The following is a 26,392-nucleotide window of genomic DNA, read 5'->3' as shown; positions in this document are numbered from 1 at the left end:
CCAGGGATGATGAAAGGGAGAGGTCCCAGTTAAGGGAGCCCCTAACCCGAGAAGATGTTAGGAGACAGAGCCAGCCAAGGGACTCGGAACCCAGAGGGGATGAAAAGAGGAGGCCCCAGTCACGTGAAGCTGAATCTCGAGAAAATGAGATTGTCCGGCCTGAAGCACGCAACCCAAGAGGGGAATATGAGCTAAGAGGCCAATATTATTATGACCCCATGCCCAGAGAGAGAGAGCAGAATGAGCATTATTATTCATCTGAGAGTAATTCAAGAGAGCGGTATCAGAGTAGGCCTCCAGCTTATGAGACTGGATTCACGGCTAGCGAGGAGAGAACTCAAGTGTCACGTGAATCTGAATATATACATTACGAGCACATATATCGTGAGTGTGAACCGAGAGAGGATGAAAGGAGCAGGACCCAGACACATGAGCCCAAGGCAAGAGACTGGGAGAGGAGTCGGCAACAGACCCGTGGCTCTGAACTCTACAATGGGAGGCAACCTCAGCCACGTGAGCCAGAATCCAGGCAGGACGAGAGAAGGAGAACACGTGAGCCACGTGAGCCAGAATCCAGGCAGGACGAGAGAAGGAGAACACGTGAGCCACGTGAGCCAGAATCCCAGCAGGACGAGAGAAGGAGAACACGTGAGCCACGTGAGCCAGAATCCAGGCAGGACGAGAGGAGAACACGTGAACAACGTGAGCCAGAATCCAGAGACGACGAAAGGAATAGACTGGATTCGTATGTGGAAGAAGATGGTCATGACGTCAACCTTCCATCCCATGACCATCAACAAAGAGAGGATGACCAGAGGAGAAGGCAACCACATCAGAGTGAATTACAAGAAAGTGGAGACAGGGAACGACCAGAAGAAAGAGCAACCAGAGAGGACGAGCAGAGAAATTCCCGGTCACGTCAACAAGTGGCAAGAGATTCTGGGAGAACCAGGCAACAGACATTTGACCATGCAGTCCCAGATGAACAGAGATTCCAGCAATACGAGAATGAGACAAGAGAGGGTGAGCAGAGACGGTCTCACCCAAATGAGTCTGAACCGAGAGACGTTGAGCAGAGGAGATCTCGGCCACGTGACTCTGATACAAAAGAGGATGAGCAGAGGAGGTCCCAGGAACACGGGTCTGAACAAAGAGAGGTTGAACAGCAAAGGTCTCATCAACGTGAGTCTGAACCAAAAGACATCGAGCAGAGGAGGTCTTGGCCACGTGGCCAAGCAAGAGAGGATGAGCAGAGGAGGTCACGTGAGTCAGCCACAAGAGAGGCTGAGGAGCAAAGGAGGTCTCAGGACCCCGAGTCTGAACCAAAAGATGATGAGCAGAGGAGGTCTCGGCCAGGTGACTCTGAAACAAGAGAGGTTGAGCAGAGGAGGTCACGTGAGTCAGCTCCAAGAGAGGCTGAGGAGCAGAGGAGGTCTCAGGACCCCGAATCTGAACCAAAAGATGATGAGCAGAGGAGTTCACGTGAGTCAGCCCCAAGAGAGGCTGAGAAGCAGAGGAGGTCTCAGGACTCTGAGTCTGAAACAAGAGAGGTTGAGCAGAGGAGGTCACGTGACTCAGCCACAAAAGATGCTGAGGAGCAAAGGAGGTCTCAGGACCCCGAGTCTGAACCAAAAGATGATGAGCAGAGGAGGTCTCAGGACCCTGAGTCTGAAACAAGAGAGGTTGAGCAGAGGAGGTCACATGACTCAGCCACAAGAGAGGCTGAGGAGCAAAGGAGGTCTCAGGACCCCAACTCTGAACCAAAAGATGATGAGCAGAGGAGGTCACGTGAGTCAGCCCCAAGTGACGCTGAGGAGCAAAGGAGGTCTCAGGACCCCAAGTCTGAACCAAAAGATGATGAGCAGAGAAGGTCACGTGCGTCAGCCACAAGTGAGGCTGAGGAGCAGAGGAGGTCTCGGGACCCCGGGTCTGAACAAAGAGAGGCTGAACAGAGGAGCTACCAGCAACACAAGACTGAATCAAGAGAGGGAGAGCAGAGAAGAGCCCAACGTAATGAGGGTAAACCAACAGAAAGTGAGCAGAGGAGACCCCCATCGCGTGAGACTCCCACCACGGGTGAAAGGAGAAGAGCTCCTCCAACGGGTCCTGAACCCTGTACACAAGCTCAGCAGCCACGATGCCTTCGTAAGCCTCAAGCAGAAGAGGGTGATGTGGGCAGACCACTTCCCCGTGGAACTGACTCCAGAGAAGGTGAGCAGAGGGCAGAAAAGCCACGTGAATCAGGACCGAGCCAGAATGTTCAGACGGGACCAGGCGGAAGAGCATCTTCAGAGCCTCCGTCCAGAGGGGTTGAGAAGCCACAGGCAGGGGGGACAGGATCCCAAAGAAATGATCTTAGTCGGTCAAAGCCACAAGAACTGGGGTCTAGGACCCAGCCACGTGATCCGCAGACCACGGAGGCCGTGCAAAGCAGATCAGGTGAACCCAAACCCGATCCCAGAGCGGCGATCGCCGTTAAAGGGTCCGTGAAAACGGGAGCTCAAGAACAATCCCGCAGAGAAGGCAGCAGTCGGTCTGTCACAACGAGGGCTGGTGGAAGCAGCCAGCAGGGTCAAGAACCTCAGCCAACGCTCGAGGAGGAGAACCAAGCTGGTGCCCAAAACCCACCACGCAGGGGGCAGAGCAAAAGCCAGCCAGGTGCGCAAGAGCCCAACACCCCGCAAGAGAAGACAGATGAATCCCAAATGCCCTTTGTCAGCAACCCGCTGTACGAGTACCTCGTGGCCCGGAAGAAGTAAGAGAAGCCACGCTGGCACGGCAGAGGAGGATCGTGACCCAAAAGCCCAACTTTACTATTAGCATTCTGTGGACGTTTCCATCCGTTCCTTTAATCAGCTCTAAAACAGCCTTTTTGCGGCCAAGTAATTTTACTCTGCATTGGCGGAAGAGTAGGGCCACGATCCCCTCTGCTTTTAGTGCAGCCACAGGAACCTAAATTCCAGTCGCTTTCTCTGGATTTATAGGACTTTTTCCCCCTCCCTTCTTATCATTTTCTCTAATCAACTCTTCGCTCTATCTAATTAGCATTGACACTAAGATGTAATCACAGGTGTGAAGCAAGGGGCTGTAGCTCAGGGGCAGAGCCTCTGCTTGGCGTGCAGAAGGTCCCAGGTTCAATCCCCGGCATCTCCAGTTAGAAAAAAACAGGCAGGAAGTGATGGGAAAGACCTGTGCCAGTCAGAGCAGGCAATGCTTGATGGATCAGGGGACTGATTCAGTCTGAGGCAACATCTTGTGTTCAAGGGTAGAGTCCCTGCTTGGCGTGCAGAAGGTCCCAGGTTCAATCCCCGGCATCTCCAGTTAAAGACCAGAATCAGAATCACATGAGAGCTGGAAGACAACCCCGAGGGCCATCTAGTCCAGCCCCTCACCTTCTCTGGGACTTAAACAATACACCTTCCTGCCAGGGGTCCATCCAATCTCTTCCGAAAACCGTCCAGCAAAGGAGAACTCCACCAGAACAAACAGGGGTCCTGTCGAAACTGGAGCAACAGAGAGACAGCAAAACAGCTTACGTGTTTCTAGAGATGCAGGAAAGGTTTGCCCGTAGTAAGGGAGGGGAGGGTTGAAAAGGGGTGATAATATTCACAGGAAAAGCCTTGCTTGAATTTTCTGCGTCCCTGCTCTATATGTCCTGCTGGTGTACTACAAGACAATAGTCAATAAATCTTGGTGCATTGATCTAAGCGACTTATCTGTTTTGTCCTCCATTCTGTTTTCTCCCTGTGTCTGCTTATTCACACATATTGGGCTGATCCTGCAGGGATGCCAGCCTTCAGGTGGGGCCTGGGGATCCCCTGGAATTACAGCTCATCTCCAGGTGACAGAGATCAGTTCCCCTGGAGAAAAGGGCTGTTTAGAAATTGTACTGTATGGCGTTATATCCCTCTGAAGTCCCACCCCTCCCCAGACCCTCCTCAACCACCCCCCTTGCAGCCTCCACCCTTAAAGTATCCAATTTATCCCCATCCCGAAGGGGCAACCCTAAATCCAGAACTTCTGGAGACTTATCCTGGATGCTTGAGGCTGATCCTGCCTTAATGAGGGGGTGGGACTAGATGGTTTGCATGGCCCCTTCCCACTCTAGGATTCTAGGAGTCTAGTTCAGCCGTGGAAAGGGCTGCCTAAGGAGGTGGGGAGCTCCCCCTCACTTGTGGTCTTCAAGCAGTGGCTGGACAGATCCTTCTCCTGGATGCTTCAGGCTGATCCTGCACTGAGCAGGGGGTGGGACTAGATGGCCTCCATGGCCCCTTCCCACTCTAGGATTCTAGGAGTCTATCTGCTCACCTGCAAAACCCAAGACTTCTGTTTTACCTTAGCAGTTGAGAGTCTCCCTATAGCAAGAAGCAACCAGGAAAGATAATTAATATGCATCTTTCAGCCCTTGGTTTCCTCAGCTACAGAGATTAGCACAATTATGTAGCACGACAGACGCTTGTCAAATTAGCAGACTCTTGGGGAGGACATGGAGGGAGCTAATTGCCAACAAGATTTCACTTCCTGTGGTCAAAGGTCAAGCCCACAAGAGCTTCCCGCGCCCACGAAGTCACTTCCTCCCACAAATTTTAAATCTTATTTCTTGGATTTCTAGGCCGCCCCTCTCCAAAAAGGTCTCGGGGTGGTTTACAACAGGGGTAGTCAACCTGCGGGCCTCCAGATGACCATGTACTACAATTCCCATGAGCCCCTGCCTGCGAACGCTGGCAGGGGTTCATGGGAATTGTAGTCCATGGACATCTGGAGGCCCGCAGGTTGACTACCCCTGGTTTACAACAAAGAGGAAAATTTCGTACAGTGAAACATTTAAATCCTTAAAATGAAGCTGATAAAACATTACTTCAATCATTTCATCCGTTCCCACCCAACATGCCTTCCTCTTACCTTACATCATTTCCTCTTGCCTGACATCACTTCCTTGTGCTGTGCACCATTTGCCACCTTCTTCTTCCATTGGTCCAAACCATTTCCTCCCAGTTGCACAGTGCTGTACTCAGCTGAGTAAACCGTAGTGCCACAGGTTCTGTTTGCTGGAATTTGCAAGATCTGTAGTATGCACAATTCAGCATTGCATGACGAATATCCTGCAGGGGGCATCAGAGGAGATGTGTATTTAGCATAGTTAGACTAGGAACTTTCTGATATTTTTCCAGTAATCTCCTGCTTGACTCAGCTGGACACTTCCTGTGTTTTTTGAGACAATTTCTTCCCCGATTACCTCTGGAAGAACAAAATTAGTCGATTAGACTGTTAGGACTGTCTCTCCCATCTCTTCCTTACAAAGCTTTTTCTCTTCTTAACAAAACGATTTTGTTCTTTGAGCAGTTGGTGCTTTGCTCTTTTGCATGTTTGAATTCCACCAGTACTCTTTGGGATGCCTGTGAGAGCCAGATCAACCTAAACCCAACTATTTAGATGTATATTCAGGATGCAAGAAAACAGTTAAATACAGCATCTGGCCGAAAGGGGGATGCAGGGAGTAAGTAAGCCAAAATGGACGTGATTAATGGCTCAGAGGATATTATTCATTGCATGACTCACGGAAAATTTGATCAGGGTGTCCTGTTGATTTTTCATCTTCTCTCAAGCCAGAACATGCCCCCTTGGAGCCGAGAAGAAAAAATACACAGGAGGAACAAAGGACGAAGTTTGCTCTTACCACATGCTTCTGGGTGTAACCTTGGCCACAATTTATTTTGTGCTTCCACTCCCATCCCCTGGTGTTTATCTGAAGCATTCGTTTGTCAGTCTTTACTGAAGGACATAGCTGCATTCTCCCTGTCAGCTTGGTGTAGGGGTTAGGAGCACAGATTTCTAACCTGGTGAGCCGGGCTTGATTCCCCATTCCCCCACATGCAGCCAGCTGGGTGACCTTGGGCTCATCACAGCACTGAGAAAATTGCTCTGACCGAGCAGGAATATCAGGGCTCTCTCAGCCTCACCCATCTCACGGGGTGTCTGTTGTGGGGAGAGGAAAGGGAAGGCAACTGTAAGCCACTTAAAGACTCTTTTGGATAGAGAAAAACGGCATATAAGAACCAACTCTTCTTCTTCTTCAGTAATATCAGGGCTCCCTCAGCCTCCCTCACAGGGTGTCTGTTGTGGGGAGAGGAAAGGGAAGGCGACTGTAAGCCACTTAAAGACTCTTTTGGATAGAGAAAAATGGCATATAAGAACCAACTCTTCTTCTTCTTCTTCAGTAATATCAGGGCTCCCTCAGCCTCCCTCACAGGGTGTCTGTTGTGGGGAGAGGAAAGGGAAGGCGACTGTAAGCCACTTAAAGACTCTTTTGGATAGAGAAAAATGGCATATAAGAACCAACTCTTCTTCTTCTTCTTCAGTAATATCAGGGCTCCCTCAGCCTCCCTCACAGGGTGTCTGTTGTGGGGAGAGGAAAGGGAAGGCGACTGTAAGCCGCTTTGAGCCTCCTTCAGGTAGAGAAAAGTGGCATCTAAGAACCAACTCTTCTTCAGTAATCTCAGGGCTCTCTCAGCCTCACCCACCTCACAGGGTGTCTGTTGTGGGGAGAGGAAAGGGAAGGCAACTTTAAGCCACTTTGATACTCCTTCGGGTAGAGAAAACAGGCATATAAGAACCAACTCTTCTTCTTCTTCTTCTTCTTCTTCTTCTTCTTCTTCTTCTGTCTCTTTCATCTCCCCACACAGAATACAGATTTGGTATCCCAGGTGCATGAGACAGAGAGTCACCTCTGAGTCAATGGCATTTCATATTAACCTGTCTCCCTTCCCGCTCCAAAACTAAAAGCACTGGCAAGTCCGTAGTCCTCATGGAGTAGAAGCTGAAACATGGATGTATACAGTAAAACAGGATTCCCCAACGTTATGCTCGTGGGCACTAGGGCACCCACAAAGCCTTTCCTGGTGCTTGCCAAGTATTTTTTTTAAAAAGTGAATGGAGGTGGGGGTGGCTTTCCCTAGCAGAGCTTCTGCCTGGCCGTAGGCTGTACAGAGCTTGGAAAATATAGCACATGGATCTTTGCTGGGTGACTCAACTGTTTTATGGTGATCGTAAGCTGCTTTGAGCCTCCTTCGGGTAGAGAAAAGCGGCATATAAGAACCAACTTTCTTCTTCAGTAATCTAAGGGCTCCCTCAGCCCCACCTCCCTCACAGGGAGTCTGTTGTGGGGAGAGGAAAGGGAAGGTGAATATAAGCTGCTCTCAGACTCCTTCGGGTAGAGAAAAGCAGTCTATAAGAACCAGCTCTTCTTCTTCTTCTTCTTCAGTAATCTCAGGGCTCTCTCAGCCTCCCCTCCCTCACAGGGTGTCTGTTGTGGGGAGAGGAAAGGGAAGGCGACTGGAAGCCCCTTTGAGACTCCTTCAGGTAGAGAAAAGCGGCCTATAAGAACCAACTCCTCCTTCTCCTCCTTCTCCTTCTCCTTCTTCTCCTTCTTCTTCAGTAATCTCAGGGCTCCCTCAGCCTCCCTCCCTCACAGGTTGTCTGTTGTGGGGAGAGGAAAGGGAAGGCGAATGGAAGCTGCTTTGAGACTCCTTTGGGTAGAGAAAAGCGGCATCTAAGAACCAGCTCTTCTTCTTCTTCGATTATTCAAAGTTCGAATCCAGGGGCACCTTGAAGACCAACCCGGTTGTATTCAAAGTATATGTGCCCACTTCGTGCATGTGCCCACTTCCTCATATCCACGTGTGCATGCACACACATGCGTCTAGCCAGAATTAAACTGTGTTGGTCTTCAAGGTGCCCCTGGACTCCCACTTTGTTCTCCTGCTTCAGACCCACGCAACAACCCACCTGAACCTAAGATCGCTCAGTGATCCTTCCCCCAAATCGCACTAAAGTGGCTCACACCCCCGGGAAATGTTTCCTGTGAGTATCTTGGGGTTGCATCATAAGACAAAGATCTCGCAAGCTGGTAGCTGAAGGACAGTTGCAGAAGAGGTGAAGAAACCTTCTGTGGCTAAGACCGGGGAGGGGAGATGGGGTAGAAAATAACACACAGCTGTGAACAATCCATGTTTTCCAGGGTCAATCTTGATTTTCTGTCCTGAGCCAAGCACAGTCCCCAATTTTGCCCTTTAAATCGTTTGTCCATGTTTAAAGTTTTCAAGTTGATCATAAACTTTTGGGTGGAATTTGTGGAGTATGGGGGGGGGGGCTGCACCCTCCTCGGGACCAGCCCTCAAATGCTCCAGGTATTGGTAGCTGCAGTAGGGTTGGGAAGATCCTGGAGCTGGGAAATTCCTGGGAGGGAGGGAGAATCAGAAGATCAGGATGGTTGGAATATGCAAGAGCTGCAGTGTGTGGGATTCAAAAACATGAGAAGAATATCCTGCTAAGTTAGTCGGTTAGACTGTTAGGACTATCTCTCTCCTCTCATTGAATCATAGAATGGGAGAATCCCCTGGAATTACATCTCATCTACAGAGATCAGCTCCCCTGGAGAAAATTGATGTTTTGGAAGGTGAACTGTATAGCTTTGTACCCCACAGAGATTTGTGTCCTCGCCAGGCTCCATCCCCAAATCTCCAGGAGTTAGCCAAACTCCATCTGGCAACCCTGCCCCTCATCCCCCGTTGGTGGCCAGGAAAGACTTAACAACCCAAATTGGGGGAGATGCGTAGTTCAGGGGTAGTCAACCTGTGGTCCTCCAGATGTTCAAGGACTACAATTCCCATGAACATCTGGAGGACCACTGGTTGACTACCCCTGGCGTAGTTAACATATTTAACTCAGGAACTTCCTATGTCCCAGTTGGCTCACTCGGAGATTTCCTGCTCCTTGACTCTTCCATCCTCCCTGCTTGCCACTAGAAGAACAACTATTAGTCAGTTAGACAGCTAGGACCATCTCTCTCCTCTCTTCTTTTCTTCTGGCCATTATATCGTTGTGCTTTTTGACTGGGTTTTAATGAAGCTTTTATCGGGGGGGGGTTGTATTGGAACCTATTTTTGTAACCCACCACGATCCGGTTCACCCAGGGTGGCGGGCAATAAGTCCAGTTAATAAATAATAATATTTAATAAAGCTGTTTCTCATCTCAGTAAGATTATTTATTTTTTACGCATCCAGGGCTTTGCTCCTCCTTTTGTGTATTTCACCCCCTCCTTTGCATTTTTAAACTCTGCCAACAAGGGTTTGGGGAGGGGAAGGGTCTCAAGAGCCAGTTTGGTGTCGTGGTTAGGAGCGCGGACTTCTAATCTGGCATGCCGGGTTCGATTCTGCGCTCCCCCACATGCAGCCAGCTGGATGACCTTGGGCTCGCCATGGCTCTGATAAAACTGTTCTGACCGAGCAGGAATCTCAGGGCTCTCTCAGCCTCACCTACCTCACAGGGTGTCTGTTGTGGGGAGAGGAAAGGGAAGCCGACTGTAAGCCACTTTGAGACTCCTTTGGGTAGAAAAATGCAGCATATAAGAACCAACTCTTCTTCTTCTTCAGTAATCTCAGGGCTCTCTCAGCCTCACCCACCCCACAGGGTGTCTGTTGTGGGGAGAGGAAAGGGAAGCCGACTGTAAGCCACTTTGAGCCTCCTTCGTGTACGGAAAAGTGGCATATATGAACCAACTCTCCTTCTTCTCTTCTTCAACTCTGTAAAATGCCACACACTTTACCCTCCAGCATTTGGAAACAGGGACATCAATGCGCTCTAGCGCCATACAATTCACTCTCCAAAGCAGCCTTTTCTTTCCCCCAGAGGAATCGGAGGTCAGTTGTAATTTGGGGAGATCTCCCGGCCTCACCTGGAGGATAACAACCCAAAGGAGGAAAACAACCCTAAACAGCGGGGTGGCCCAACTATGACTCTCCAAATATCCATGGACTACAATTACCATGAACCCCTGGGGCCACCCCTGGCCTAAACCAAATGGCTAAACAGTAGCCTCTCTCTTATTTCTATTTCCTTTTGCATTTTTTTTAATCACCTGGACAGCAGGCCAACTAGTGACCCTCTTCCCACCTGCCTAATCATTCCCTTCTCATCTGCTTAAGCCACAAATAAGCAACTTATTTCGGGTTGCAGGCTGGAGGCTGGGAAATGTCAGGATGTGCCTGGTTGCCAGCCTCCTGGTATGATCCTGTGCCAGGTTCCTCGGACAACGGCTTGTAGGAAAAGCCCCTTTTGAAGACAGAACCACAATGACAATATTTAGCCTAAAAGCATTACCGTCTTTATTGGGGATTATAAACGTAGTATAGTGTCCCTTCAAGGATCGCTGCCTTGTTGTGGCAAGGGGGCTTGCGTAGTTCAGTGAAGCTATGAGCTATACCGTGCAGGGCCACCCAAGACGGACAGGTCATAGCTGAGAGCTCTGACAAAAGGTGATCCACTGGAGAAGGAAATGGCAAACCACTCCAGTATCTTTGCCATGAAAACTCTATGGACAGTTCCAATAGGCATAACGATATGACGCCGGAAGATGAGCCCCTCAGGTCGGAAGGTGTCCAATATGCTACTGGGGATGAGCAGACGGCTAGTACGAGTAGCGCCAGAATGAATGAAGCGACTGGGCCAAAGCCGAAAGGACGCTCAGTTGTGGAAGTAACTGGTGGCGAAAAGACAGTCCGATGCTGTAAAGATTTTTATTCCATAGGAACCTGGAACGTCAGATCCATGAATCAAGGTAAGCTGGACGTGGTCAAACAAGAAATGACAAGACTGAACATCGACATTTTAGGAATCAGTGAACTAAAATGGACAGGAATGGGTGAATTCAATTCAGATGACCATCAGGTATACTACTGTGGACAAGAATCTCGCAGAAGAAATGGAGTAGCCTTCATAATCAATAAGAGAGTAGGAAAAGCAGTATTGGGATACAATCCCCAAAATGACAGAATGATCTCAGTTCGAATCCAAGGCAAACCATTCAACATCACAGTGATCCAGGTCTATGCCCCAACCACTGCTGCTGAAGAGGATGAAGTTGATCAGTTCTATGAAGCCCTACAACACCTTCTAGAAGCAACGCCAAAAAATGATGTGCTTATCATCATGGGGGATTGGAATGCTAAAGTAGGAAACCAAAAGATAACTGGGATAACAGGCAAGTTTGGCCTTGGAGTACAAAATGAAGCAGGGCACAGGCTGGTAGAATTTTGTCAAGAGAATACAATGGTCATAGCAAACACTCTTTTCCAACAACCCAAGAGACGACTCTATACATGGACATCACCAAACGGTCAACACAGAAATCAGATTGACTATGTGCTCTGCAGCCAAAGATGGAAAAGTTCTATCCAGTCAATAAAAACAAGACCAGGAGCTGATTGTGGTTCAGATCATGAGCTTCTTGTTGCAAAATTTAGGCTTAAATTGAAGAAAGTAGGGAAAAGCACTAGGCCACTCAGGTATGAACTAAATCATATCCCCGACGAATACACAGTAGAGGTGACAAATAGATTTAAGGAATTAGATCTGATAGACAGAGTGCCTGAAGAACTATGGACGGAGGTTCGCAACATTGTACAAGAGGTAGCAACTAAAACCATCCCAAAGAAAAAGAAATGCAAGAAATCAAAATGGCTGTCTGAGGAAGCTTTACAAATAGCTAAGGAGAGAAAGGAAGTGAAAGGCAAGGGAGAAAGAGAAAGATACACCCAACTGAATGCAGAATTCCAGAGAAAAGCTAGAAGAGATAAGAATGCCTTCTTAAATGAACAGTGCAAACAAATAGAAGAAAACAATAGAATGGGGAGGACCAGAGATCTTTTCAAGAAAATTGGAGATATGAAGAGAACGTTTCATGCAAAGTTGGGTATGATAAGGGACCAAAATGGTAGGGTCCTCACAGAAGCAGAAGAGATTAAACAAAGGTGGCAAAATTATACAGAACAACTATACAAGAGCGAGCTTAACATCCCTGATGACCACAGTGGGGTAGTTACTGACCTGGAGCCAGACATCCTGGAATGTGAAGTCAAATGGGCCTTAGGAAGTCTGAGCAATAATAAAGCTAGTGGTGGTGACAGCATTCCAGTTGAACTATTCAAAATCTTAAAGGATGATGCAGTAAAAGTGCTACACTCAATATGCCAGCAAATTTGGAAAACTCAACAATGGCCACAGGATTGGAAAAGGTCAGTTTACATTCCAATCCCAAAGAAGGGCAATGCCAAAGAATGTTCAAACTACCACACCATTGCACTCATTTCTCATGCTAGCAAAGTTATGCTCAAAATCCTACAAGCTAGGCTCCAGCAATATGTGGACCGAGAACTTCCAGAAGTACAGGCAGGATTTCGAAGAGGCAGAGGAACTAGAGATCAAATTGCCAACATACGCTGGATCATGGAGAAAGCTAGGGAGTACCAGAAGAACGTCTACTTCTGCTTCATTGACTATGCTAAAGCCTTTGATTGTGTGGAGCACAACAAATTGTGGCAAGTTCTTAAAGAGATGGGAATACCAGAGCATCTTATTTGTCTCTTGAGAAATTTATATGCAGGTCAAGAAGCAACAGTGAGAACTGAACATGGGATCACTGACTGGTTCAAAATTGAGAAAGGAGTTCGGCAAGGCTGTATACTGTCGCCTTGCCTATTTAACTTGTATGCAGAGCACATCATGAGAAATGCGAGATTAGAGGAGTCACAAATTGGGATCAAGATTGCAGGGAGAAATATCAACAACCTCAGATACGCAGATGATACCACTCTAATGGCAGAAAGTGAAGAGGAACTAAAGAGCCTGTTGATGCGGGTGAAGGAGGAGAGTGCAAAAGTTGGCTTGAAACTCAACATCAAGAAAACAAAGATCATGGCATCCGGCCCTCTCAATTCCTGGCAAATAGATGGGGAAGAAATGGAGATAGTGACAGATTTTATTTTCCTGGGCTCCAAGATCACTGCAGATGGGGACTGCAGCAAAGAAATTAAAAGACGCTTCCTCCTGGGGAGGAAAGCTATGGCAAATCTAGACAGCATCCTAAAAAGCAGAGACATCACCCTGCCAACAAAAGTGCGTTTAGTCAAGGCTATGGTATTCCCAGTTGCAATGTATGGCTGTGAAAGTTGGACCATAAGGAAAGCCGAGCATCAAAGAATTGAGGCTTTTGAACTCTGGTGCTGGAGAAGACTCTTGCGAGTCCCTTGGACTGCAAGGCGAACAAACCAGTCAGTCCTAGAGGAGATCAACCCTGACTGCTCTTTAGAAGGCCAGATCCTGAAGATGAAACTCAAATACTTTGGCCACCTCATGAGAAGGAAGGACTCCCTGGAGAAGAGTCTAATGCTTGGAGCGATCGAGGGCAAAAGAAGAAGGGGACGACAGAGAATGAGGTGGCTGGATGGAGTCACTGAGGCAGTGGGTATTAACTTAAATGGACTCCGGGGAATGGCAGAGGACAGGAAGGCCTGGAGGATCATTGTCCATGGGGTCGTGATGGGTCGGACACGACTTCGCACATAACAACATAGTGTCCAGATCATGGGAGGGGATGGTACCGCTTTACTCTGCTCTGGTTCGGCCTCCCTTGGAGGACTGTGTTCAGTTTTGGGCACCCCAGTTGAAGAGGGATGTAGACAAACTGGAGGGTGTCCAGAGGAGGGCAACAAAGATGGTGAGGGGTTTGGAGACCAAGACGTATGAATAAAGGTTGAGGGAGCTTGGTCTGTTTAGCCTGGAGAGGAGGCGACTGAGAGGGGATCTGATAACCATCTTCAAGTATTTAAAAGGCTGCCTTGTAGAGGATGGAGCAGAGTTGTTCTCTCTTGCCCCGGAGGGACAGACCAGAACCAATGGGATGAAATTAATGCAAAAGAAATTCCATCTAAACATCCAGAAGAAGTTCCTGACAGAGCGGTTCCTCAGTGGAACAGGCTTCCTCGGGAGGTGGTGGGTTCTCCATCTTTGGAGTTTTCTAAACAGAGGCTGCAGAGCCATCTGACAGAGAGGTTGATTCTGTGAAGGCTCAAGGGGGTGGCAGGTGACAGTGGATGAGCGAGAGGGTTGTGAGTGTCCTGCATAGTGCAGGGGGTTGGACTAGATGACCCAGGAGGTCCCTTCCAACTCTAGGATTTTAGGATTCGATGAAACAAAAAATTTATATCTCCTAGGGGGTGACTTCCCTAACAAAACCAGTTCTCATACACTGTCCCTTTGATCCAGTGGGGTGCAAAAACCAGAGACTGAATTCTGGGTTCCCAGGTATTAATCCAGCTGCGAGGAAGCTGGAGCTGAGAAATTTCACTCTTCCAAGGACAAAGATAAGCATAAAATAGCTAGGGGAAAAACTTGAACGGAATGCCTGGAGGCACAAGCGGGCAATAGGGATCAGCCAGCCAGGCTGGGAGGAGGGGAAATCACAAAGAGAACCTGAGCATGACATCCCAGCAAATTAATGGATTGCAACTCTCCTTGTTGCTTCGCATTGCCGGCTAGTTGGTGCTTTCTAATTGCCCGTACTCTCTTGGGAGGTGGGAACTGGAGGAGAGGGGAGCTGAGACATTACCGGTGAGGATAGCCTTGCACAGATGATATGTGCTCCAAGGAGCAGGGCTAGCTTGCGTCCTTTTTGCTTTAGGATGCTTAGGGCTGATCCTGTGTTGCGCAGGGGGTTGGACTAGATGGCCTGTATGGCCCCTTCCAACTCTATGATTCTATGATTCTATGATATTGGCAGTCTTCAAGCAAAGGTTGGATACACACTTTTCTTGGATGCTTTAGGATGCTTTGGGCTGATCCTGCATTGAGCAGGGGGTTGGACTAGATGGCCTGTATGGTCCCTTCCAACTCTAGGATTCTATGATTCTATGATTCTATGATTCTATGATATTGGCAGTCTTCAAGCAAAGGTTGGATACACACTTTTCTTGGATGCTTTAGGATGCTTAGGGCTGGTCCTGCGTTGAGCAGGGGGTTGGACTAGATGGCCTCTATGGCCCCTTCCAACTCTAGGATTCTATGATTCTATGATTCTTTCCCTGGGCACAGAGGGGAAGCACACCTGCTGTCGATTGGGGGTGGGATTTCAGGGGTTCTATGGGTCACTGTGTTGCCTATCGAATCAGTTTCAACAAGAGGAATTGCGCCCATTGTATGGCTGCCTCAATAAGGCACTTTTGCTGCCGATGCCAACCGCATTAATTGGGAAAGTCGACCGGGATCCAACAGGAATTATTTATTTATTTGCTTGTTTGTTTGTTTAGCTTTCTATACTGGCCTCCCCTACGTCTCTGGGAGGTTTACATTAAACGTTGTGGAATGCTTACACAGAATATCATAACAATGCAATAAATAACAGCCGTAGCATAACATGGCATAACACAATCTTGATAGCCAGAACGGTGTTATTAACAGAACAGCAATGAAAATCCCTGGGCAGGTCAGTGATGGAAGGGCATCTGGGGGGGGGGGGCTGTAGATGTTATGGGTCAGTCAGTAGAAGAGCTCCTTCTTGCAAGCCCTGCGGAACTGTGGAAGTTCGGACAGGCCTCTGATTTCCTCAGGGAGCTCGTTCCACCTGGTGGGGGCCAGGACTGAAAAGGCCCTGGCCCTTGTTGAGGTCCAACGTGCCTCTTTAGGGTCAGGGATCCACTGCCTGTTGGAAGTGGCGGAGCGTAGAGCTCTTCTGGGGGTATAGGCAGGGAGGCGGTCTCTCAGATACACTGGGCCCAGACCATGTATGGCCTTAAAGGTGATTATCAGAACCTTAAGCTTAATTCTTGTGGCGAAGAGTGGTAAGGCAGCAGACACGCAGTCTGAAAGCTCTGCCCATGAGGCTGGGAGTTCGATCCCAGCAGCCGGCTCAAGGTCGACTCAGCCTTCCACCCTTCCGAGGTCGGTAAAATGAGGACCCAGCTTGCTTGCTGGGGGGTAAACGGTAATGACTGGGGAAGGCACTGGAAAACCACCCTGTATTGAGTCTGCCAAGAAAACGCTGGAGGGCGTCACCCCAAGGGTCAGACATGACTGGGTGCTTGCACAGGGGATACCTTTACCTTTAAGCTTATTCTGAAATTCAACTGATAGGAGAATTGGGGAGGGGGGCAGAGTTTATCTTCCTAAGCTGCCATTTTCTCAAGAGGAATCACCCTTTCCTTTTTTTTTTTACTTATACATGAAGGTTTACAGTCTCCCACACAGCACTATGTTATAATGCACTGTTCTATTCACACAATCCATTATAAAAGTGCCAATGTTCCTGCAATTCTTCCAGGGATCTTCTATTTACTAAATGCATTCATTTGGCCGTCTTACTAAATTGGCTAATTTCCTCCAGCCAGTCATTGACTCCAGGTGTGCCTTCTTGCTTCCAATTTGGGGCAATTAGTAGACTTGCTGCAGCTGTTGCCTGGAAGAAAAGTTCTTTAGCAGCTGCCTGGAATGAGAGCTCATCTCCAGGGGGCAAGAATCCTCTGGATTTTTATCGTATCTGGTGGCTACGTGATAAAGTTAAACATTTCGGAACAGAGGTTAAAAATTAGGTTTCCCTTGTATGCTGAATACACCATGAATATTTTTTTTTCCCTGGGAACCTACTAGAATAGAATCATAGAATCATAGAATCCTAGAGTTGGAAGGGACCTCATGGGTCATCTAGTCCAACCCCCTGCACTATGCAGGACACTCCCAACCCTCTCACTCACCCACTGTCACCTGCCACCCCCTTGAGCCTTCACAGAATCAGCCTCTTCCAAAGATGGAGAAGCCACCACCTCCCGAGGAAGCCTGTTCCACTGAGGAAACGCTCTAACTGTCAGGAACTTCTTCCGGAGGAATTTAGAATAATAGAATCATTGAGTTGGAAGGGACCTCCTGGGTCATCTAGTCCAACACCCTGCACTATGCAGGACACTCACAACCTTATCGCTCCTCCACTGTCACCTGCCACCCCCTTGGGCCTTCACAGAATCAGCCTCTCCATCAGATGGCTCTCCAGCCTCTGTTTAAAAATCTCCAAAGATGGAGAACCCACCACCTCCCGAGAAAGCTTGTTCCACTGAGAAACCGCTCTGACTGTCAGGAACTTCTTCCAGATATTTAGACAGAATTTAGAATCATAGAATCACAGAGTTGGAAGGGACCTCCTGGGTCATCTAGTCCAACCCCCTGCACTGTGCAGGACACTCACCACCCTATCGCTCATCCACTGTCACCTGCCACCCCCTTGAACCTTCAAGGATAAAAATCCAGAGGAACTCTTGTCGTCTGGAGACGAGCTCTAACTCCAGGGGATCCCCAGGTCCCTCCTGGAGGTTGGCATCCCTAACGAGTCCTCTCCACCTGTCCTTCCTTCACTGTTGAGATCCCACTGGCACGTCCCTATGGCTTGTCGAAGCGGAAAGCCTGAAAAGGTAAATATCCCTGACTCCAAAGGAAGACACTTTGCCAAGGGAGAACATTTTGAGGAATTTGGGAATGTGCTTTTCCTTCCAAGCCCAGGCTGGGCGAGGCAGGGAACAAGCACTGGCAGAAGCAGAGTGGAGCCAGTGCAAAATTCCAGGGGAACCAGTCCGAGATGAGCAGCTCACGCAGAACAGGAGCTGGGATTCAAACATCGGATGCTATTGGATAGCACACAGGATCCGTCCTGCCCCTGGATCGGTTGAATGGCCTGGTTAGTTTAAACCTGGGACCTCCCTAGGAGCCAATCACGGGTTTGGGTAGGAATCTGGGACTGTAGATAAGTTCGGGTGCTGGGTTGTGAGTTCGAGTTCAGTGGTGGCGATCTTAATAAAGAACTGGTGTTTCACTCCATTAATGACTCTGTGTCTTCTTGAACCCACTATTCCATCGTAACTGGCCCAAGAGAAGCGCACCTGGCCTCAACCTGGGGCAGGGCCTTTTCGGTCTTGGCCCTGACCTGGTGGAATGAGGCTCTGGGGAAGCCAGGGAGCCCTGACAGAACTCTCGCAGTGCCACAGGGGCTGTAAGATGGAGGTCTTCCGCCAGGTTTCTGGTTGGGGTAAGGGCCAGGAAGATCTTGGGCCCCTAGAATCATAGAATCCTAGAGTTGGAAGGGACCTCGTGGGTCATCTAGTCCAACCCCCTGCACTGTGCAGGACACTCACAACCCTCTCGCTCCTCCACTGCTCATCCCACACTCCATTCCCCTGAGTCATGAACATCTCAGGCCGGGGGGGGGGGGGTATCACCGCCTGGATGTTGTATGTATTGAGCTTTAATGGGGGTTTTATTGGGGAGTTTTATTTTGATACTGTGACCCGCCACAAGCTGCATGGGATTGGCGAGATATAAATCTCATTAATTAATTAATTAAAGTAAACTGTCTGGGGAGAGCCTTCTCCAGGTGAACATCTGCCTGCTCCTAGAAGAAGAAGGGTTGGTTCTTATATGCCGCTTTTCTCTACCTGAAGGAGTCTCAGAGCAGCTTACAGTCGCCTTCCCTTTCCTCTCCCCACAACAGACACCCTGTGGGGTGGGTGAGGCTGAGAGAGCCCTGAGATTACAGTTTGGTCATAATAGTTTTATCAGTGCTGTGGGGAGCCCAAGGTCACCCAGCTGGCTGCATTTGGGGGAGTGCAGAATTGAACCGGGCATGCCAGATTAGAAGTCCGCACTCCTAACCACTACACCAAACTGGCTCTCTAAAAGGAACAAGCCTCCTGGGCGTGGAAATAAACGGAAACCTGATCTGGAACCTTCATATTCCGCTCCGACGCCAATACTGGAGGAAGTGTGCCTGCACACCAAAGCTTATACCCAGAATTAAACTTAGCTGGCCTTAAAGGTGGAATCGGATTTTGTTCTGCTGGTTCAAATCAAAACGGTGACCCACTGTAAGAACACTATTGATGGAGCCTCCATGCCCAGAGGCAGTCTACCTTACAATCAAGAGGGCAAAGCAGGGGGAAGGCCTTCACGACTTCCTTATGAACTGTGTGTTCGAAACCAGAGGTTTCGGTGACCCACTGCAGGATACAGGCCTCTGGGCTCCGGTTGCCAACCTCCAGGTGGGGACTGGAGATCTCCCAGGATTACAACCTGGAGAAAATAGCCTCACAGAAAGGTGGAATCTATATCATTATACCCAAATGAAGTTCATCCCCTACCCAAACCCTGCCCTCTTCAGACTCTGTACCCCCCACTGCCAAATCTCCAGGCGTTTCCCAATCCGGATCTGGCAACCCTACTTAATTGCCCTGGGTTCCAATCCAGCCGAGCTCTCCTCGTGTCCTCACCCCCTTCTCCGCTGCCTGCCAAGCAGAAATCCAACTGCGCCTCTTTCCCATGCTCTGCCTCTCCCCGCTGCTTCTCCAGTTGGATTTCTGCCTGTGGCGTCACCTCAGCAGGCAGGGGGAAAGGTGAGAAAATGAAGGGCTGGGAAAGACAGCCGCCTTCTCTCCCCCTCCCCAGCGCGCATTCCTGAGCGAGGGTGAGGCCTGAGTTCTCCAAACAGGCAAGTCTAGCTTTGCCCCGAGGGAGGGGGAGGAAAGGAAAGGGAGCCACAGCTGCCAAAATAGGCAGGGGAGGAGAGAGGGGAAGGGAGGGTGCTGGCTGGGCCGGGACAGGACGGGAGGGGAGGGGAGGGGTGGGGCGAGCCCTCCCCACCTCCCATAACACCCATCGCTCACAGTTAGCTAGCCAGCCAGCCAGCTCACAACTGTGGTCAACCTCGCCCTCCGTTCTGCAGACATGGTAAGTTGACGCCTCTCGCTTGGCCCACTGAACTCTGGGCCCCAAAACTTGGTGTATTCATGCGCAGGATGAGAAAAAAAAATGCTTCTTCCTTGGCACACTGAACTCTGGGGCCCCAAACCTGGCACAATCCTGTGTGGGAGGAGAAAAATGCTCCTTCCCGGGCAAGCTGAACTGTGGGGGTTCTCCAACCTTGGCGCATTCATGCGCAGGGTGAAAACAACTGCCTTTCCGCTCCTGACATTTCCCTCCTCCCCAGAGCACTCCACAAACAGGAAACAAAATGGGGTGTGGGGGGGGGGAGAACTTGTTTCCATTCGGTGGAGACGCTACTGGAGGAGACAGGGGTGGGAGAGGGTTTTGGCAGTGGAGAGCCAGAGTTTTGTGCCAAGGGGTGAAGTCACTGTCTCCGCATGGGGGGAAACGAGGGCTGGGCAGGAGCTTGGGAAGTTGGGAAGTGGGGCCAGACCACACCCGTGGGGTCAAGTGGGTGGGTGCCACAAACTCAGAATACTCGGAGCAACACGTGTTCATGATGGGCACAAACGAGGGCCAGGCAGGAGCCTGGGAAGTTGGGAAGTGGAGCCAGACCACACCCGTGAGGTCAAATGGGTGGGTGTCACAAACTCAGAATACTTGGAGCAACACATGTTCGCAATGGGCACACTGGAGTTCACTTCAGCAAACACGTGAAGGGAACATTTGGGGTTATCGAGTTGTGTTTAAATTGCGCAGCTCCCTTTCTCTGGGGCGCAGAGAACATTTGGCTCTGGTTCACACAGAAACCCTGCAAACGCCATGTATAAAGGAGGTTCCCGTTGGCTCTGTGGGGAAATGGAGACGGCGCATAAACCGTCGGGTCCTTTTGAAATCCCGTGTTCGCGTTTTATCCGTTTCAGTTCCAGGCTGCGAAAATGGAACCCTTCCCAGGGAGTTGGGTGTGGCTCGGATTACCTGCTCCCGGTTGGGAAACACCTGGGGGAATTTGGGGAGGGGGCGGAGCCTGGGGAGGGCAGGGTTTGGGGCATGACGCCCTAGAGGCCAACTTCCAAAGCAGAAATTTTCTCTGGGGGAACTGATTTCTGAGGCTTGGGGATAAAAGGTAGTGCTGGGAGAGCTCTAGACGCCACCTGGAGGCGCATCTCAAGGGCGGGCCCAGGGCAGGGTGTGGCTGAACCCGGCGTAGGGCACAAGGTGCATGCTCGCACATCTGTATGCGCTGCGCATGTGGTTTGAGGGCCCAGCACAGAAACATAAATTTTTGGAAAGGGTCAGCCCTCTCAGTGAAAATTCGATCGTGGAAGCCGCTTCCGAAACGGACAGGGAATGGGGGACACACTACCTGTGGGTTTCTGCCTGTCGTGCAGCTATCAGGGGCCGACTTGGCAAATGTGCCGGTCCCCCCCATCTCAAAAAAGAACACCGTGGCCAAGAACCTAGGAGGAAAGACCAGAGAGACAACTAAGGAGAGGACAACATAGAGCTGGGGTGGCCAAACACCCAGATCTCTATGGACTACAATTCCATAGAGTTCTCCAGATCTCTATGGACTACAATTCCCATGAGCCCCTGCTGGCATGGGCTCATGGGAATTGTAGTCCATGGACATCTGGAGAACCACCATTTGGCCACCACTGCAGAGGTTCATAAAATTATGCATGGGATGGAGAGAATGGCCACAGAGAAACATTGCTCCCTCTCCCAAAAGGTTAGAACTTGAGAGCATCCGAGAACGCTGATGGGCAGTAGGTTCAGGAGGGACGAAAGGAAAGACCACTTTACACAGGGAGAGATTAAAATGTAAAATTGGCTGCCACAGGATGGAGAGAATATGCAGCTTTAAAAGGGGATTAGGCAGAATTCATGGAGGAGAACTCTTTATCAGTGGCTACCAGCTATAGGACTGGAGGGGAACCTCCACATTCAGAGGCACTAAGGATAGGCCTAATGCTGGGAGCGATTGAGGGCAAAAGAAGAAGGGGGCGACAAAGAATGAGGTGGCTGGATGGAGTCACTGAAGCAGTAGGTGCGAGCTTAAATGGACTCCGGGGAATGGTAGAGGGCAGGAAGGCCTGGAGGATCATTGTCCATGGGGTCGCGATGGGTCAGACACAACTTCGTACCAAACAACAACAACAACAACAAGGCCAGGAGGCAACATAAGGAGACAGCCTCAATGTCTGTGCCCTGTTGTTGACCCATCCAGAGGAACTGGCTGGCCTCTGTGTGAGACAGGATGCTGGACTAGAGGGACCCTCACTGGTCTGATCCGACAGGCCATTTCTAGCTGGTGCAGACTTCCCTGGCGTGCCACCCTGCAGCCTGGGCTGGCTCAGTGCCCCGCCTGCCTGTAGGATCTGACCATCTAGCTCCCTCTCACCCGCACCCACCATCCCCACCGCGGGGCTGATTTTGCATTGGTCGGAAACCTCCCCTTCCCCACAAGCCCTGACGTCGGTGTCACGAGGATTCTGGGTAACAAAAGCCCTCCGGGTGCCGGGGGGAATCCCCCGCAGAACTTCCGCTTGCAGCCAAGACAGGACCCGGGTCTGTGGGTTTCCGGAGAGGGTTAGAAAGAGCAGCGACCACAGGGAAGGGCTTGGGCCCAGGGCAGAAGCTTCGTTCCCCGGCCTGCGTTTGGTAGCATGGCAGTCTGACAGTTGAGGCATACCCTTGTACCTCTCCGGGACGGCCAATTTTGCTCTGAGCGGGGCAACTGGAAATTTAACAGCAGTATTGCGGACAGCGCTTTCCTGGTCAGTCCGGGCCAGCCTGATCTTGTGGAATCCCAGAAGCGAAACAGGGCTGAACCTGGATCGATGCTGGGATGGGAGAGCAGTAAGGAAGTCGAGGGTCGCTAGACTAGAGGAAGGCAATGGCCAACCCTCTCTGCTCCTCTCTTGCCTTCCCATGGGTGGCTCAGCCAAGCCCCTTCCTGCTTAGTACTTGGGTGGGAGAAGGAAGGCCACGGTGGCCACACAGAGACAGGCGATGGCACCTCTGTCTTGCTCTGCCTTGACCTGGATGGCTCAGGCTCTCTGGATCTCATAAGTTGGGTCAGCCTGGCTCGCACCAGGATGGGAGAGCACCCAAAACGTCCAGGGTTCAGAAGCAGAGCCAGGCAATGGCAAACTAGCGCGGGACCGGTGTTCCTTCTGCACACTTTGGCGAATGCACTTTCAGTGGGTTTGCTCCTGACGTGCATTATCCAAGAGGTGCAGTATAAGGAAGGGCCCCTTTTGAGATGCCCTTCCAATCCCCCCCTGAAACGCCCTTGGTCCATCATTCCTGCAGGGGCTTTCCCATCACCACCTCCCTCCCTGGTCTTTTTGTTACTGGAGATGCCGGGGATTGAACCCGGGACCTTCTGCACGCCAAGCAGAGGCTCTGCCACTGAGCCATGACCCCTCTCCAGGGTCTTGGGTGGGAGATCTTCCCCATCACCTCTGCCTGGTCCTTTTTATGGGAGATGCCAGGGATTGAACCTGGGACCTTCCACACACCACACATGGGCTCTGCCATTGTGCCACAGCCCCTGCTCCAAGAAAATTGGGATTCTCCTACTCATGAGTCAGCCCTCTAGGCCTGTGTGTCACTCTCAGTCGATTGCATCCCCATCTTTTTTCCATATGACGAATCGACGGAGATCCGGAGAGGCGGGGAACAGCCTCCGGTTTCCCCATTCTCTGTTGCTGAGCTGTGGAAACTTTTGCAGCTTCCCAAGACCAGATCCTTCCCCCCCCCTTCCCCCTGCTTTCCAGCAGACACACCCAGCCTGCCCCCTCTTAGCTCAAAGCAAACATGCCACCGCATACACAGTCCCTTGGCAACTGGAATGAAGTTCTCCCAAATGATTCATCGCCTCTGATCCGCCCCTCGGTGCTCTCACCGCAGGGAGGCCTGCGGCCACCAGAGGGGGCCAGAGAGATTCCTCTTCCTCCATTCTTAGGCGGTTGATGGAGTTGCCACCTCCAGGCTGGGAAAGACCTGGAGAATTTGGGATGGGGAGCAAAGAGTGGGCAGGATTTGGGGCAGGGAGGAAGCTAAGCGGAATATAATGCCATGGAGGGACAGGTAGAGGCTTTGGGGCAGTGGGCCTGCCGATGGGCATCCTGAGGGCCCACAGGCAGTTGGATTGGATGGGCTATTGGCCTGATCCAGCACAGCTTGTGTCCTTATGATCCAGCTCTTCTGCTCCTAGAAGCCCTTGGCTCCTAGGCCTGGCTCTTTACTGGAGGGAGATATGTCCAAAGGAGTTCCTCTGGATTTGTATCCTTGAAGGTTCAAGGGGGATGAGGGTGACAGTGGATGAGCAATAGGGTTTTGAGTGTCCTGCATAGTGTAGGGGGTTGGGCTAGATGACCCAGGAGGTCCCAGCTCTATGATTCTATGAAATTAATGCAAAAGAAATTCCGTCTAAACCTCCGGAAGAAGTTCCTGACACTCAGAGCGGTTCCTCAGTGGAACAGGCTTCCTCGGGAGGTGGTGGGTTCTCCATCTTTGGAGATTTTTAAACAGAGGCTGGAGAGCCATCCGCCAGAGAGGCTGATTCTGTGAAGGTTCAAGGGGGTGGCAGGTGACAGTGGATGAGCGAGAGGGTTGTGAGTGTCCTGCATAGTGCAGGGGGTTGGACTAGATGACCCAGGAGGTCCCTTCCAACTCTGATTCTATGATTCTATGATCTTCCTTTGAAAGCGAGTCATTCCTTTGCACCAGGAACGATTGGGCCATCTCCGGAAGAATACACTTTATGTTCTGTGACGGCCAGCAGGGTTCCGAGGGGCTTATTGCTACCCCGGCAGGTACAGGGGGTCCGTATGCTCAATAACAATTGAACCCTCTGTCTTCTACAGTCATCTAAGTACGCCGGTGGCCCCACGGAAACAGAACGCTGCATCGAGTCACTGCTGGCTGTCTTCCAGCGCTACGCTGGCCGCGATGGGAACGCCCGGTCCCTCTCCAAAAAGGAGTTTGTTACGTTTATGAACACAGAGCTGGCATCTTTCTCAAAGGTACGGCATCCCCTTCGTATCGGGTGGCAGAAACAGGGTGGCCACGTTGGCTGGGAGCGGGGAGGGAAGGAGCTGGAATGAAACATGACAAGCCTACAGCACCCAGAGGTAGAATTCACTGCTGACCATACACCTGCCTTTCTCAGTTTTACCATTAAGAAACCCCTGAAACGTTCCTCAGGCTTTGAGAAACCCCAGAAGTGGCACGATTGTGCAGGAGATGGTTGGGAAGCAGAGCTGTGGACACGCCCACCTGGGGCCCCTCCCCACCCCCCTCCAGGGCCATCATTGGCCATTTGGGGAGGGGGAGGGTGGGTCAACGTGACCATAGATGATCATCTCACTTGATAAATGTTTAATTTTTAAAAATGTATATATACAAAATGAATTGACTCCCACCCATTTGGAAAACCCTTCTCTATGGTAAATCCATTCATTCATACATTCATTCATCCATCCATCTACCCATCCCTGTCCGTCCATCCATCCGTTCGTCCATCTGTTCATCCATCCGTTTGTCGATCTGTCTGTCCAACCGTCCGTTTGTCCATCTGTTCATCCATCCATCCGTTCATCCATCCGTCCATCTGTCCGTCCGTCCATCCATCCGTCCATCCGTCCGTCCATCCATCCATCCGTTCATCCATCCATCCATCCATCCATCCATCCATCTGCCACTCTTGGTCAGTTATAGGCAAAGCGTGAGCAGTAAATTAACAGACGAAGAAGTATAGAGGGAACATTCTCTCTCGGGCAGTGATGCTATACGTCCTTGGTGCTTGGGGGGGGCCACAGTGGGGGGGACTTCTGGAGTTCTGGCCCTGCTGGTGGACCTCCTGGTGGCCCCTGGGTTTTGGCCACTGAGTGACACAGAGTGTTGGGCTGGATGGGCCATTGGCCTGATCCAAGATGGCTTCTCTGATGTTCTTAAGTCCAGGTCTCCTCTCTGAGAAGCATGTCGTTTCCCGCCCCACTGCACAGCTAAACCTACTCCTAACCCTCCTTCATCCCTTCCAGAACCAGAAGGACCCAGGCGTCCTGGACCGCATGATGAAAAAGCTCGACATGAACTGTGACGGCCAGTTGGACTTCCCTGAATTCTTGAACCTCATCGGCGGTCTGGCTGAGGCCTGCCATGAACATGTGTTGTCCTCCCCAACCAGTGGTGGACCAAAGAGGTCATGAACTGCCCCTTCCCGTTCTGACCCATCACCGGCAAAATCCCATACATTCCAGAAAAACAATCTCAGCGTGTGACCAAAACCAGCGACACCATCTGCATGCTAACCAATAAAGTCAACGTGAAAATTCTTTTCTTTGTTTTATTGAGGTTCTTGGCCACCCGCCCTCACAGGGCAGAGCGAGCTGGTACGAGTGACAATAGGGGGCATTCAAGAGGGTTCCCAACCTCCAGGCGGCACCTGGAGACCTGCTGTTTCCACTACTCTCCAAACAACGGCGGTCAGTTCCCCCTGGAGAAAATGGCGGCCTCTGAGTATGGGCACCATATTTATTTATTTAATTTATTCATTTATTTTCTTTATTTGGATTCTTATGGCTCTGGGCGGTGAGCATTAGATCCTCCCCAAACCCCGCCCTCTCCAGGCTCCGCCCCAAAAATCTCCAGGGATTTTCAAAACCAGAAATTCCGTGACCGGATCCTATTTACAAATAAGCTACTCACAGCAGTGCAGACCAGAGTCCTTAAACATTTCTCCAAGCGTTTTTGTTAAGTGTAACCCGATGGCTTGAACAGAAAAACTCTCTTGTATAGAAACGAGGTAGC

At 50.5% G+C, this 26,392-nt stretch overlaps 2 protein-coding genes across 2 annotated transcripts in view; both read left to right on the top strand.

Moving 5' to 3' along the window:
* The first annotated feature begins 492 nt into the window (after positions 1 to 492).
* LOC143839502 (uncharacterized) overlaps positions 493 to 26,392 on the top strand; it is a 266,540-nt gene continuing 240,640 nt past the window's right edge. The window contains exons 1-2 of the mRNA XM_077345608.1: positions 493 to 913; positions 976 to 1,258. Coding sequence (XP_077201723.1) covers positions 493 to 913; positions 976 to 1,258 — 704 coding nt within the window. The remainder of the gene's footprint in view (positions 914 to 975; positions 1,259 to 26,392) is intronic.
* Positions 19,437 to 25,917, top strand: LOC143829612 (protein S100-A11-like). The gene is made up of 3 exons (XM_077320802.1): positions 19,437 to 19,594; positions 24,448 to 24,606; positions 25,624 to 25,917. Exons 1-3 carry the CDS (start codon positions 19,592 to 19,594, stop codon positions 25,789 to 25,791), a joined length of 330 nt encoding a protein of 109 aa, XP_077176917.1. The 5' UTR covers positions 19,437 to 19,591; the 3' UTR covers positions 25,792 to 25,917.

This window comes from Paroedura picta, chromosome 1, assembly GCF_049243985.1.
Source record: "Paroedura picta isolate Pp20150507F chromosome 1, Ppicta_v3.0, whole genome shotgun sequence".
Classification (NCBI taxonomy): domain Eukaryota; kingdom Metazoa; phylum Chordata; class Lepidosauria; order Squamata; family Gekkonidae; genus Paroedura; species Paroedura picta.
Note: the sequence above shows the minus strand (reverse complement) of the source record. Positions and strands in the feature narration are given on the sequence as shown.